This window comes from Spermophilus citellus, assembly GCF_964194105.1.
Source record: "Spermophilus citellus genome assembly, chromosome: X".
Taxonomy (NCBI): Eukaryota; Metazoa; Chordata; class Mammalia; order Rodentia; family Sciuridae; genus Spermophilus; species Spermophilus citellus.
In genome coordinates, this window is record NC_138190.1 from 41,740,512 (window position 1) to 41,756,312 (window position 15,801).

At 40.2% G+C, this 15,801-nt stretch overlaps 1 protein-coding gene across 1 annotated transcript; it reads left to right on the forward strand.

The window, feature by feature from the left end:
• Positions 1 to 2,840: 2,840 nt before the first annotated feature.
• Positions 2,841 to 10,444, forward strand: AKAP4 (A-kinase anchoring protein 4; the record flags this gene model as incomplete). Its single annotated transcript, XM_081278144.1, has 5 exons — positions 2,841 to 2,936; positions 3,974 to 4,024; positions 4,728 to 4,829; positions 7,631 to 9,748; positions 10,289 to 10,444. The coding sequence occupies 5 exons, from the start codon at positions 2,841 to 2,843 to the stop codon at positions 10,442 to 10,444; spliced, it is 2,523 nt and encodes an 840-aa protein (XP_081134270.1).
• Between the last annotated feature and the right edge of the window lie 5,357 nt (positions 10,445 to 15,801).

Sequence of the window (15,801 nt, forward strand, 5' to 3'; positions counted from 1 at the left end):
GATAGCCTGAATATCTTAAACAAAAATAAATAAAGAAACACATAAATTAATTAATTAAATAAATAAAAAATATCTGACTATATTTCTCTTTGGTCTCATAAAAAAAAAAAGATCGAAATTGTACAACAGGGTGAAAAAATTAAATCTCAGGAGTAACAGGGAAAAGAAGAAATGGAGGTAGGACCAAGAAAATGAATCTCTACTATTTGGTCAACTCATCTGATTTTTAATTCAGATGTATTTATTCACATGTACAAGGTGAAAGTGGAAACATCTAGAGAAAGGGCAAGGAAAGACAAGATGTGAGTTGGGTATGGATGAAAGCCATTTTATGCGGGCTTATATTTTCAAATGGGCTAATCAGAAAACACCTCAAGGTATATTGAATAATTTTCTTAAAAAATACTGTAAACAATGATAAAAACAATAAGTGGGTCTTAAAATATTTTATGGTTTGAGGAGTTTGTGAAAGGTTGATACTGTGGGCTTATGGTAAAGGGCAGAACTTGCTAGACCATGTAGAGAGCCTAGAATCCTAAGTGTAATGCTGAGACTTTATGTTGTCACCGTTCTCTATAGAAACTGCCATGTCATCAAGTTGAAGTTCTAGTACCAGCTGGCAGTTAAGGCTTTAGGAGAGTATGGAGGGTTGAGGAAAGACGTAACATCTTGAAGCAGAGTGGAAGAGTCATCACAACATCTAAAACAACAAGAAAATACCATCTCAAGATCCCACGCAATAGCCTACACTCATACTACAAAGGTAGGGGCATATTCTGACTTATTTTTTTAAATTTTTTTTAATTAAAAATTTTTTTTTGGTATGGGGGATTGAACCTAGGGGTGGTTTACCACTGAGCTGCATCTCAAATCATTTCTATTTTTATTCTGAGACAGGGTCTCAATTAAATTGGTGAGGCTGGCCTGAAACTTCAATCCTCCTGCCTCACTCTCCCAAATTGCTGGGATCAAAGCATGCGTCTCCACACCCAGCTCTTCTGACTTCTTTTGATTAGCTAAGAGGGAATCTTAAAGGGAGAGGTGAAACCACAAAAGCTACTAATATAGCTTCCAGCTTTGTTTTCACAAATTTTGTTTGGGATACTCAGAAAAGTGTTTGGGGGTGCATCTCCCTTCAGGGTGGCATATTTTCAACCAAAGGTCCAAGAAGTCTTATATATCAAATATTTCTATTTAAACATAAATCCAAAGATCTTTTGCCACATAACTCGTGACACTCTAGTAAAAAACTCAAAGAGAAGTAAGCTAAAATGTGAAAAAAAAATTCTTTTAAAGACTGGTGATGGGCTGGGGCTGGGGCTCAGCAGTTGAGCCCTTACCTAGCACACACAAGATGCTGGGTTCAATCCTCAGCACCACATAAAAATAAATAAATAAAATAAAGATATTGTGTCCAACTACAACTAAAAAAATATTTTAAAGAATGACTGGTGATGATTCTGTATGTTAAAAACTGCAGTCCTCCACCAAATTGGTAACTAATGTGGTAAGTTTATTCTGGAGGTCTAATAAGAAAAGGAAAGATACAGGTAACTTTGAGGGTCTGTGAACTGGAGAAAATGTGAGAGAAATAGGTGGACCTTTCCAGAGATAATGGAAAACATTTTGTCCAACAATAGGCAACCAGATGTGTATTTAATGTGAAAGGTTACTGAGTTTGCCAGTGTACCTTGCCTTTACTTAGGTTGCTATAGCATCAGGCATTGTGACCTAATAAACACTGATGTCATACCCCAGGGTCAAAACCAGCAGGGAAAAGCCTGGCCCCTCAGTCTGGTCCAACAGCTGACCGGGGGTGGCAGCCAGGTGCAGGTGCCCAAGAACTTGGCACGCCCAGTTCCATCTAAAGGGGCACATCTCCCTTCAGGGTGGCACATTTTCGGCCAAAGGTCCAAGAAGTCTTATATACCAAGGTAACAACGAGTTCATAAATTTTATTTATTTATTTTTTTAAGAATTTGATCTAAAACTGTATTCAAATCAAATGAGGACCCTCTGTGCTTTCGTCTCTCTTTTTCTAGGCTAGTGTTCACTAGCTTTTGAATAAGAGAAACTTCCTCTTCCAAGGGTGTGGGAAAACTTTTTGTATAACTTTTTCAAGGTTTCATGGTGAATCTCCAAGGGAAAGTTCAAGAAGATCTTGGGAGTTTGGCCATGATGGTAAGAGGTAGAAATATAGTATTATCACGTGAAAAGATAGCCATTAGAGAAGAGCTGTTATGAAAATATTTGGGCTAGAGGGAAAATGAGGGAGGAGAAGGAAAAGAGAGGAGGAGGGAGGGAGAGAAAGAGGGGGAGGGGGAGAGGGAAGGAGGAAGAGAAAAGAGATGAGGGGGGAGGGGAAAAGTGATGGGGGAAAGGAGGGAGGAGGGGAGAGGGAAGGAGGGAAGAAGAGGATATAAAACTGTTTTAAGAGCTAGCAGGAAAAGGAACTCTAAATTCTGAAGGAAGCTTTGTCTTGAACTTTTAAAAAGAAATCATTCAAGCCCCCAATACCAAATCTACTGAGTTCTTAATTGGTCTTCCATAGCAACAGATCCACCACTGTCTTCTGCCATTTTCTCCTTATGTTTAGTTCCAATCTGGGTTGGGAGGTGGGGTGTGAAGTTCAAAGAAGCTAATAGAGATTATTTTTTCTTTCTAAAAAGAAATTACACTTGATTCTTCCCCACTGCTCACCCTCTCCCCACCCCCCAATTCCTAGCCTAAACCTTTTTGAAAAGGAGATATGTTTCAGAACCCTTTCCAGAGATTCTTATTGAGCAGACCCTGTTTCTAAAAACTAAGCATCTCATTATTTCTTTTATCTTCCCTTCCAGATGTCTGATGATATTGACTGGTTACACAGCCGCAGGGGTGTCTGCAAGGTAGATCTCTACAGCCCAACAGGACGTAAAGATCAGGACCGAAAAGTGGTAAGATACAAAACCATTCCCACCAAGGAGCAGAAAACAATTGGTGTATGGGTATTCCAGATTCACTGGAACCCAAGGTAAACTCATGGAAGCTGATGCTGTGACTTCTCTATGAATCCAAGCTCAGTAAGGTCTTTCAGGGGACAGTATATATATATTACACAAGGATGAATCTGGAGGAAAAGAATTAAAGAGTAAAGTAAGGGAGCTAAAGAGGGAGGCCAAGGAGGGGCCTGGGGAATAGGGAAGAGTAGTAGTTGCCTAGTAACCAGCCTCTATTACCTAAGACCTCTTAAGTCATAATGTTGCCTAGTTTCCAATGAATTACACTAGAGCCTCTCAGGAGGGGAAAACACTTCAAATACTTTTGACTCTGTTTCCCAAATTCAACTGATTTGCATAGTATTTCACATTATTTATTATGTCAAATATCACTCATACTATCTACTTAATATATGTTCTTTGTGATGTTCTAAAAATTGATTTACACTTTTAAAATGACCAGTACCTTAAGCAACGGTAACCATAGTATCACAGATTTGAGGTTCAAGTACAATGTACCTATTCAGCACAGAAATGTTTGTCCATGTACTACCTAAAATCTTTGATATCATCAGTAGTAAAAATATCACATTTTGAGAAATACTGGTATGGTAGAAAGTGCCCTACGTAAGCAGCCAGGGAAATGGAGTTCTCTGTCATTGAGTTTATGTCAGTTGGGCAAGACACTTCTCAGTTTTCTCAATTAATATATGAAGATATTGTCCTTTGGGCTTGTGGTAGGTTCATATTCTCATTTAGGAAATATGGGAGTTAAGGAAATATAGTGTTAAGATTCTGTTTACATAGTAATAGCCACAATATTAATGTTTATTGAGTACTTACTTTGTGCCATATTCTGCTAAAAGCTTTATACACAAGATCTCAGTTATTCCTCACAAGAATTTGAAGGTAAGTGTCATTATCATCTCCAAGAAAGAGTAATTATGGCATTTTCACTAGAGTTTATCTAAATCCATCCTCCTAATTTGATGCAGATATGCTTTGTGGATGTGTCCACCCTGAATGTGGAAGATAAAGATTCCAAGGTGAGTATTTTCTTCTGCTCAGAGTTGGAGAGGTTGAGAAAATACTAAGAAGAGTTATCAGTGAAGTATGAGGAAAGAGATTGTGGCAGAGAGTGGAAAGGTGGAGGCGACCCAAATGAAATGCTATCATTCTCACGAACCTAGGCTCCCCAGTTTGGAATTTATTGTCACTCTTGATAACCAAACCTCATTTTAGAAGCCACTTAAGTTTTTTTTAAAAAAACAAAACCTGTCAATAATGGTGGTGACTAATAGAATATGGCTCTTGAGACTAATGGCCTGTGAGAATCTTCAGAGAGAGAATAAGTAATTTGTGGAAGGAACTTGGTCTCATTCTTCAAAGACTAGCTAGCATTATAAACCTACTTCTCTTACAAAAAAGGATAAAGGGATATGACATGATTTAAATGGTAACCTAAGGGAACAGCTTAAAGAGGTCTCAAAAGGCAACTGTTGCCAGGCTCGGTGGGGCACCCTTGTAATCCCAGTGGCTCGGGAGGCTGAGGCAGGAGGATCACGAGTTCAAAGCCAGCCTCAGCAACTTAGTGAGGCTCTAAGCAACTCAGTGAGACCCTGTCTCTAAATAAAATATAAAAAGGGGCTGGGGGTATGGCTCAGTGGTTAAGCACCTCTGGGTTCAATCCCCAGTGTCCCCTCCAAAAAGGTAACTGTTCATTAAGAATTTCACCCTTTAATTCCATAGGGTGCTGCTGGTTGCAGCTCAGAAGGTGACTTAAACCTGGAGAGTCTGGAAGAAAAGGAGATTATCGTGATCAAGGACACTGAAAAACAAGACCAGTCTAAGGTAGAGTTAGGCTCTGAGATTCCACCATTCTTAATTCCTACAGCCCAATATTGAGTCTGAGGACTCTTGTTTAGAGATGGTAAGCAAACTACTGTCCAATATACTCATCAATTTGAATACTATGACATTCCAGAGAACACAGGACAAGTTCAGGGCTATGGTAAGTTCAATACCTAGATACTTAACAGCCTTCATCAATCATAGAGGCTCATAATACCGTCTCCTGATTTGTAGGTACCTACTCCAAACATAATCTTTCCATTCTTATCTGAGCAAAGATATGGGTTTATAAAGAATATCTTGTCATGTTCCATGATGATTTCTTTGCAATGGACTTTTGTGTGTCCCACCTTGCTTAGCATTCAACAAGGAAGAAAAACGGATATGAGACAGAGAATTTATAACAACTAAGAATCTGAGGGCCTGGTCTCCACCCTATTGGCTAAAAGATTACCCATGCTCTGGAGGGTAGCTTCAAGTTAGAAGCAATTAGAACTGCATGCCAATGTTACACACAAAATCCATTTGGGGGTTTGGTTTGTTCGTTGTTTTTTGGTAAGGATTTCAAATTGTGTCTGTTGGACCTCCTAATTGAGAGAGGGAATTTGGAGCACACATGTCACCCCTGCATTCCTACAAGTCTAGAGTGGTTAGTACTGGAATACGATATTTGGCTTTAGTGCTGAGGAGTCAAATGTTTCCTGTTCTGTGTCTCTAGGCTCATTTGTTAAAATGAAAACATTTCTGGTCCCAGACTAATTTGTTTTGAGGGGAGTGGTCCCCAAGGAAGAAAAACAAGTTAACATTCTAACAGGGTTTTCTCGGGGGCAGGGGGTGTCCAACTCCATTCTCAAGTCTTAAGAAAGGAATAAATTATACTTGGTGAACAGCCCATATTTCCTTCACACAGTATAGACTGCCTTGATTATAACTTAAGCTCCTTTTCAAAAAGCTGCCCTTATTATGACCTCACATTTCTAGGAATTCAGTGAAAAAAAGATGAAGCAAAGGAAAGGCAAAGAGGGGGGGCAGCAGTAACTAAAGATGTGTACATAATATGTATATGCATATCCAAACAGGAACAGTCAGTCGCTCAGCAGAGATACTCTCATATGAATGTATATAAAGCAAAACATACACCAATATATACATTTTTATATATTTAAGTTTAATTAATCCAAGCAATGACATACATGTCTGGCTACATTTGACATTTACAAACCCACATATGCATTGATATAACACAATTAAATATACTGACTTATTCATAAACAAAGATTTAAACACATATACAACTGTGTACAGAGTCAGATGCAGTGACATGGCCACATGGAATACACATAAACATCCATATTCACATTTACACTCACACACATACACATCCAAGTCTGATCGAAACATAGTGACCATAAAAACTCAAGTATTGGTATAGACACAAATATATCCACATCGATGCAAATATCTATATATTCCTACACAATCATGCTGACATACAAACCTACAAACTTATACTAAGTGACACATATTCAGTAACACACTTTTATGCATTGATATGCACACTGACAGAAATGCAATGACATACTAATGTTATTCACATACATAATCCAATGCCAAACTATGATCAACACTGACACACAACATTGTCCAATTCTGACAATAGCACATAGATATAACATGAACTGATACCCAATTAATATACACAGTTGTTATATAATCACCTATTTACATATATTTCTATTTTGACACATTCATTATATTAATATTACTTATTGATGCACATATATACATTAATATGTGAATTTAGGCTTCACATCAATACATTTATAACTGCATGATACATAGTAGTGAATTTATATTATAAACAAGTGGACTACTCAAATTGATACTATATTTAGAGATAAACTAACATACACATATTTTGACATTCACAGACATGTACAAATGTACTAATACACACATGGTGGCCTATAAAGTAGACAGAAACAGTGAACAATGATGTGAACACATTGTACACATTTTCACAGTAGTCTGACACAATCTCAAATCTATTAGACGTTCACACACCTGAATTTCTCTATTGACCTGCATACACACACACACACAATAGATATATTAACTCTTTTGGCAGGGAAGGAGGGTACCAGGGATTGAATCCAGAGATACTTTACCACTGAGCTACATCTCTAGTCCTTTTTTATTTATTTATTTTTATGTTGAGACAGGGTCTCACTAAGTTGCTGAGGCTCAACTTGAACTTGTGAATGTCCTCTTGCCTCAGCCTCTTGTGCCAGCTACATTAACACTTTATTTTTTTGTATCAGGGATTGAACTCAGGAGCACCAAACCACTGAGCCACATCTCAAACCTTTTTAAATTTTGAGACAAGGTCTCACTAAGTACCTTGGGGCCTTGCTAAATTGTTGACACTGGTCCCAAACTTGCGATCCTCCTACCTCAGCCTCCTGAGTGGCTGGGATTGCAGGCCTGTGCCACCAAGCCCAGCTACATTGACGCATTTTTGACATATTGAGTCAAACACATAAACTCAGGAAACTGACAAACACATTCAACACACTTGTATATAGTTAAACATACAAATATATCTCCTCTGAGCTTTGCTTGCTGCCATTTGTGTTTGAATGAGTGTGTATTAATGGTTATAACTGGATGCTATATTCTATGCAAATTCCACAAAATGAAACCCCTAATCAGTGCACTTTAGAAAACATAGCTTCTAAATAAAATAAGGCAAGAAAGTAGCCTACCCAAGTGCTTATGGATAGGTATTGTTCTTTTTTTAGACGGAGGGATCTGTATGCCTTTTCAAACAAGCCCCCTCTGATCCTATAAGTGTCCTCAATTGGCTCCTCAATGATCTCCAGAAGTATGCCTTGGGTTTTCAACATGCACTAAGCCCCTCAGCCTCTAGCTGTAAACATAAAGTAGGAGACATAGATGGCGAATATCACAAAATACCTTCTGAGAACTGTTACAGTGTCTACGCTGATCACGTGAACATGGATTACATGGCCAACAGACCCCAAAGCCTATGTCTAGAAATGGCAGCAGCCAAGAACACCAACAATAATCAAAGTCCTTCAACTCCTCCAGGCAAGTCCCCTAGCACTCAGAGGGCTGTTATTTCTCCTGATGGAGAGTGTTCCATGGATGATCTTTCCTTCTATGTCAACCGACTGTCTTCCCTGGTAATCCAGATGGCCCGTAAAGAAATCAAGGAGAAATTGGAAGGTGGAAGCAAATGTCTTCACCATTTAATGTATCCACCCTCTGGAGACAAGGGGAAAAACAGTCCCCGTAGTGCTGTAAGCAAGATTGCTTCTGAAATGGCCCATGAAGCTGTAGAATTGACCTCAGCAGAAATGCGTGGTCCTGGGGAAGAGGGCAAGGATGGCCGCAAAACCTTTCTGTACAGTGAGTTATGCAATAAAAACAAGAGTGGAGAAAAGCAGATGTGCCCAAGAGATAGTAAAGAATTTGCAGAATCCATCAGCAAGGGACTTATGGTTTATGCAAATCAGGTGGCATCTGACATGATGGTTTCTGTTATGAAAACTTTGAAAGTGCACAGCTGTGGGAAGCCAATTCCAGCCTGTGTGGTCCTGAAGAGGGTGTTATTAAAACATACCAGAGAGATCGTGTCTGATCTGATTGATTCCTGCATGAAAAACCTGCATAATATCACTGGAGTCCTGATGACTGACTCGGATTTTGTCTCCGCTGTCAAGAGGAACTTGTTCAACCACGGAAAACAAAATGCCGCTGATATAATGGAGGCCATGCTGAAGCGTCTGGTCAGTGCCCTTCTTGGTGAAAGGAGAGAAACAAAGTCTCAGAGTCTGTCATATGCATCTTTGAAAGCTGGATCACATGATCCCAAGTGCAAGAATCAGAGCCTAGAATTCTCAGCAATGAAAGCTGAGATGAAAGGAAAGGACAAAGGCAAAATAAAAACAGACCCTTGCAAGCCATTGACCAGCGCAGAGAAAGTCAGTGAACATATCCTCAAAGAGAGTCTGACCATGTGGAACCAGAAGCAAGGAAACCAGGGCAAGATGACTACCAAACTGTGTCCTGCCAAAGATGAAAAAAGGGAAAGAATTAGCCCTTCCACCGACTCACTGGCCAAGGACCTGATTGTATCTGCCCTTATGCTGATCCAATACCATCTAACCCAGCAAGCGAAGGGCAAAGATACATTAGAAGAGGAATGCCCTGGATCTTCTCTGGGCTATATGGCTCAGAGTGCCCAATATGAAAAGTCTGGAGGAGGTCAAAGTGCAAAAACACTCTCAATGAAACATCTTGAATCTCGTGGAGCTCCTGGACCGTCTTGTGCGAAGGAAACTCAACAACTGGACTCCCAGAAGCTTGACATGTCAAACATCGTCCTGTCGCTGATTCAGAAACTGCTCAATGAGAGCTCCTTCAGCTGTGATGACCTATGTGATGGTGAGAACAAGCATTCTGAACCCAGAAGCAAAACGGTTTCCATGTCCAAGAAAGGTGAGAGAGAAGACCCGTGCCAGGACAATCCAGAACTGGACTTTATGTGTGGGATGAAGCAAATGAACCGCCAGTTCATAGATCAACTGGTTGAATCTGTGATGAAGCTGTGCCTGATCATGGCCAAGTATAGCAACAACGGGGAAGCTCTTGCCGAGCTAGAAGAACAAGCGGCATTGGCAAGCAATCCCAACTTTGGCTCCAGATGTGGTTACGAAGCTGCAATGTCACAGACCTGTCAAGATTCTCCTGGGCCTGAAGTCATCGTTAACAACCAATGTTCTACAAGTAACTTGCAGAAGCAGCTCCAGGCTGTCTTGCAGTGGATTGCAGCTTCCCAGTTTAACGTGCCCATGCTTTATTTCATGGGAGACGATGATGGACAACTGGAGAAGGTAAGCCATGCATCAAAACACAAGAAGAAAGAGTGGGAAGAAGTAGGGAGGACTACATTCAGACATATACACATAACCCTCTCACTCTTTCTCTCCTTCCTCCCCCTCACACTGCAGTTGATTTTCCACATTAGATGGATTCCAGAGAAATGAAACTCTTAGACAATTTATTTTCACTCCAGTCAAGCAATCTTTCCTTTACCCCATCCCCATCTCATACTTTTTTAGGAAGGCAACCCCAAACCTTAACCTAGCAATCAGCACAGACTAATTTAGTGAACACAGTTGATTTTGATGTTGGTTTTGAAGCACAAAAAGAAAGCACATTTAGCATTTTGATCTATGCCATTAGAGAAGGCTCAAAGGAAAAGGAAAGGCATGTCATCAGCCTCCCATTATGTATCTGTTGCACATTTCCATCCTAGAATCAAGTTTCATTGTAGAATCTTGTGGGGACTGGATGTGAATTCATTTTATCCAGCAGAGGTCATTCCTCCATAAAACATCAGATGACTCAAGCTATCCCTGCTCTCTCCACAGCTTCCTGAAGTTTCTGCCAAGGCAGCAGAAAAGGGGTACAGCGTAGGTGATCTTCTTCAGGAGGTCATGAAGTTTGCCAAGGAACGACAACTGGATGAAGCCGTGGGTAACATGGCTAGAAAGCAACTGCTAGACTGGCTTCTCGCTAACCTGTAGGCTAACAACTCCTCGGACTCCTCTCCATCTTACTCCAACCCCCACCCTGCCCCAGTAGCATTACAACCCAGCTGAAGCCACCCCACCATCTGGCTAGTAAACTGCACCATACACGACTGTAATTCCCAACACATCTGAGCAGTTACACTGCACAAATACAGGGTGCCCTCGCTGGGCAAGAACATGAATTAAAAAAAAGTCAAAAATTTTAAGTGTCATCATTCTCGTGATCAAATATATCTAAGGCAAGGGAAGGAAATGGGTTTAATTTCCAGGAGTGGTGATACAGCATTGGGCTTATGTCCAAATTTCATTCTGGGATATTTTCTGTGCACTTATGACAAAAAGATATAACCCTGATCAAGTCCCTAAGTAATCTGGTTTGTCTAAATCCTCTCAATTCACAGTCTACTTAGAATTTTGCCATAGTGGCCTCACTGTTTCTCCCAAAATTGCACCTAATGTGATAATCCCCTTTGCAATCTCAAAAGGCAGAGTTTTCTTAAGAGTGTACAGATGGGGGTTGGAATGTAGCTCAGTGGTAAAGCACTTGCCTCACGTACAAAAGTCCTGGGTTCCATCCACAGTGTCAAAAAGGAAAAAAGACCAAAAAAATGTACAGATGGGCTAGCTTAGATGAAAAACAAGGCAAAGAAAGTGTTATCCATGAACATTGTCCTACCTTGCCACAAAGACACACCCCAGTGTTTAATGTACCTGGCACTAAGTACTACCCAGAACAATAATGGGAGCCCATGTATGAGTATAAGGATAAGAAATTCCCTTCAATAAATGAGATTTCCTTCTACCAGTATGAAAGATGAATTTTCTTCGGGATTAGCACTCTGTTCCTAGATGTGCTCTATGCTTCCCAGGAGTCATTTGTGATGCTAGGGTTCATGGCAGATCAGACCAAGACAGTGATTTCAATCCTGTGGCCCTCTGTTAGCCTGTCAATTGCTGTCATAGCATATCTTGGCACCTTGAGGTGCTGTGGTTTAGTAGAAAAAGCACAGAATGTGGTGTCCCTCTGAATTGAACCATCAAAGATTTGCCTCTTACTAGCTGCAAGGCCTTAGGCCATCCTACCATTTGGGGCCTGTATCCTCATCTGTAAAATGTAGCTAAAAATTACTCTCTCATTCTTTGGGTGTTCCCCTGCAGGAATCAATGAGATGGTGTTCTGGGCAGGGTAGATTTTGTTACAAATATAGAAATGTGAAGGAAGCTGTGCCTTTCAAAGCCTGTCCTAACGCAATTGGGAGTGCTCTCTTGATTTTCAGAACTGAAAGATCATCAGAGCAGGGGATCCAGAGAGTTCCTTTTTGGAGAAGAGGCACACAGGTAAAGTTTGACAACTTCACAATGCCTGGGCCAGTCAGGAAAAAAAAGGCAGGTCCATTTAAAACAGAACCTTTCAAACTCTCCAGTCCAGCTGAAAACTAATCAAACCCTTTTCAATCCCACCCTACCCCAGTGCAAAGCTTTGGAGTTGAGCCAACACAGATCCTTTTCTTTGCCCTTGAAGAAAATCCTTAATAAACAAATCCAGAGGCCAGGACTGCATTTCTAATGACTCAGTCCTTCCCAAGCACAGCTGGGTCCCATAGTAGTTTACTTCCTTGATTAACTTGGCTCTTACCTTGCTCCTGATTTCTGTTATGAAATGGCCTTGGGGATTCCTTAGAATGTGCAAATAGAGCAAAGGAAGTTATATGTTCTGTTAAATGAGGGGGGTTGGAGCAAGATGGTTTCTAAGGACCCTTCAGTTCTGACATCTGAGGATTAGAAGAACAAGTCTCTTTTCCATAATTTCTTTGGAAAACTTGGATGAGGTAAGTTTAGGGTGAGGAAACTTGATTTTTGCCAGAGCTAACTGACAGATTCCAGCAGAGAAAGGAATGCTTTGGGCTACAGGGCCCCTGACAAGGGTCTGGAGGAGCTCAATAGTCCTTGGGGTGTATTCCTGGAGAGTGAGACCCTGACCTTTGACCTCTGTAAATGAGAAGCAATCCCAGGCACCCCAATGGCAATGTGGCCATGCTCAATGCCAGCAGTTGGAAATAGACAAGGACTTATGCTGAACTGAGACCCCTGCATATAGTAGGAAAGGGAATACAGGAGGAGAAAGAAACATGATTCTCTCCTGGCAGGCAATATAATTGGTTTGATGTCTCTTGACAGTTTCAGGCTCTCTGACATCAGGCCTCCATTTCAGAAGGAAATTGTGTGAAGAACTTGTCTGGGAGGTCATCGTAGAGCCAGAACTAGAGTGGGGTGAGGAAAGGGAGATACTTTTGGCCTCAGGGGCCCAAACCCTCAGCAATAAAAATTATTTCAACACAATATTTTAAAAATTTGAAATAAATGCCAAAACCCCCACAATGAACAAAATTAAGTTTTAAGGCTAGGGGTATGGCTCAGTGGTAGGGTGCTTGGCTAGCATGTGTGAGGCCCTGGGTTCCATCCCCAGCACCACAGGAAAAAAAAAATTTTAATACAGTAAAAGTGCCATACCAGACCATAATATGGAGCATGAGGCAAAAGGAAACATTGGTAAGACTTATTTTATAAGATTAACACTTAATGGGAGGCTGCCAAGGCAGTATTTTAGAGAATATGTTACCCTGAAAGCCTGCCTATATTATTACAAAAAAGAAACTGTGCTGTCCATGCATAAAGAATTTAGGAAGGGCTCGGCACAGTGGTGCATGCCTATAGTCCCAGCAGCTCTGGAGGCCAAGGCAGTCAGATCACAAGTTCAAAGCCAGCCTCAGCAACAGCAAGGTATTATGCAACTCAGTGAGACCCTGTTTCTACATAAAATACAAAATAGGGCTGGGGATGTGGCTCAGTGTTTGAGTGCCCTGGTACCCAAAAAAGAAATAAGAAAAAAGAACTTAGGAAGGGAATGAATAACAAGTTTAGAATTCAGGAAAATATTTTAAAAATATTTTTAGTTTCACATGGATACAATACCTTTATTTTATTCATTTTATTTTTATGTGGTGCTGAGGATTGAACCCAATGCCTCACATGTGCTAAGCAAGTGCTCTACCACTGAGCCACAACCCCAGCCCAGAAAATAAAATTTGAAGCCAAGGAAAAACCGAAGAGTGAAAGCAAAGTTTTACCTAAGTCTTAAAATATCAGGGGAGTGTTTCAGTGTTTTCTCTCTTGTTAAACATAAGAGGACATCTTTCCTAACAAAAGCTCTTCTTAGGTAAATTCCACACAAAATTGCCCTTGTTAAAATTCTATCTTAAAGTTGTTCTAATAACAAAAGAAGAAAAGTAAGCAAAAATATAGGAGAGGTAGGAATAAAAATGTAAGGCACATTCCCATAATCCCTGCAAATCAGGAAGCTGACGCAGGAGGATTGTAAATTGGAGGCCAGCCTGGGCAACTAGTGAGACCCTGTCTCAGAAAATAAAAAAGGCCTTGAAAGGTAGTACAGTTTTAGAGCATCTATGGGTTCAATCCCCAGTACCAGAAAGAAATGTCACTTTTGTAAATGATGTATTTGTATACTCATGAAAATTGAATTCCCAAATAACAGAGGAAATAAATGAGTTTTGCAAAGGGACAAGATAGAAGATACTGGCAAACTACAAGAATTTGCTATCAACTTAAACAATCCCAGCTGCTTTCTCCCCAGTGACTTAGACATGTAAATTTTCAGCAGTTCCCCTTGACAACAATCTCTGCAGTGTCAGAACAGAAAATAAATGTAAAAGAACCTATTGAATTCCTATATCCTAGAACCACCATTGATAAGGGTAGTGCCAGATACTATCAGGTAATTTAGTCCTTTCAAAAATCTTATGAGTTGTTTTATGTTTGTCTTGTATACTAGGGATTGAATCCAGGGATGCTGTTCCATTGAGCTACATTCCCAGCCCTTTTATTTTAGACAGGGTCTAATTTGTTGAGGGTCTCGCTAAATTGCCCAGGTTGGCTTTGAACTTGTGATCCCAAGTAGCTGAGATTACAGGCCTGCACCAATATGCCTCACCTTATTAGGTGCTTCTTTGTAGGTGAGAATTTAGAAGTTTATGTTTAAAGGCCTTTCACAAGGCCATACAACCTACAGTAAGCAGTAAAGTTTGGCTCTAAATCCGGATGTGTCTCATATCAATACTCAGATCTTACCATTCTATCACACTGTCTTCCTAATAATCCAGATCTATGTTTATTGAACAAAACTGTAAAACGGGTATGTGAAAAATTAAGGAAAACTGATAAGTAGAAAAATAGACCATGCTCCTGACTGGTAAAACTAAAATAAAACAACAATTTCTAATTCAACACATAGGTCTTATTTGATAATCTCAAAGGATATCCCCCAAGATATTTATTACTTGCAAGGGGAAAAAATAACTTGATAATGGAGACACCCTTTAGGCACATCTTAATTAGATAAACAATGTTAATACCACAAGTAAAGACCTATTGACATGCATCTTCTGTTATGATGTGATGGGAATGGCTTATTACCTATGCATCATTCCTGCCCAAAACCATAACCCCAATTTGAATCATGAGAAACCATCAGATAAGCACAAAGTGAGGGATATTCTACACAATACCTTGTGAATGGAATTGACTTTAAAGGTCATAAGGGAACATTTTAGAGTGATAAAAATGTTCTATATATCTTGCTGGGTGCAGTAGTGCATGCCCTGTAATCCCAGCGGCTCAGGAGGCTGAGACAGGAGAATCACAAGTTCAAAGCCAGCCTCAGCAGTGGTGAGGTGCTAAGTAACCAACTCAGTGAGACCCTGTGTCTAAGTAAAATACAAAATAGGGCTGAGGATGTGGCTCAGGGGTTGAGTACCCCTGAGTTCAATCCCTGGTACCAAAAAAAGAAAAGAAATATTATATATATCTTCACAAGGGGAGTTGCCTAATAGGTATATGTATTTCTCAAAGCTCATCAACTTGTACCCTTTAAATTAGTGAATTTTATTCTATCTAAATTGTATCTCAATAAAGTTGGTTTATAAGTATTTTTTAGGGCTGGGAGTATAGCTCAGTGGTAAGTAATGTGCCTAGGATGTGTGTGACCCTGGGTTCAATCCCCAGTACCAAAAAATCTATAAGCTCAATAAATAAATGTAGAGAAAAAGAAAATTCCCTTCCACTGTTCACAAGTTTCTTTATTCTCTTGCCTCTTTCCAGAAAGCCTCCAATTTATCATCTTTCTTTGGATTCTGAACCACCCTCACCTTACAGCCCTCCTTCTTGATCCTTCCATTGTCTCTAGGAGCCTGGGCGCCTCCCCTTTATAAAAACTTCCCTCCAAGATCTCAGTTACATATCCAGGATAAGGTCTCTAGTCAACTTTCCCATGTCAG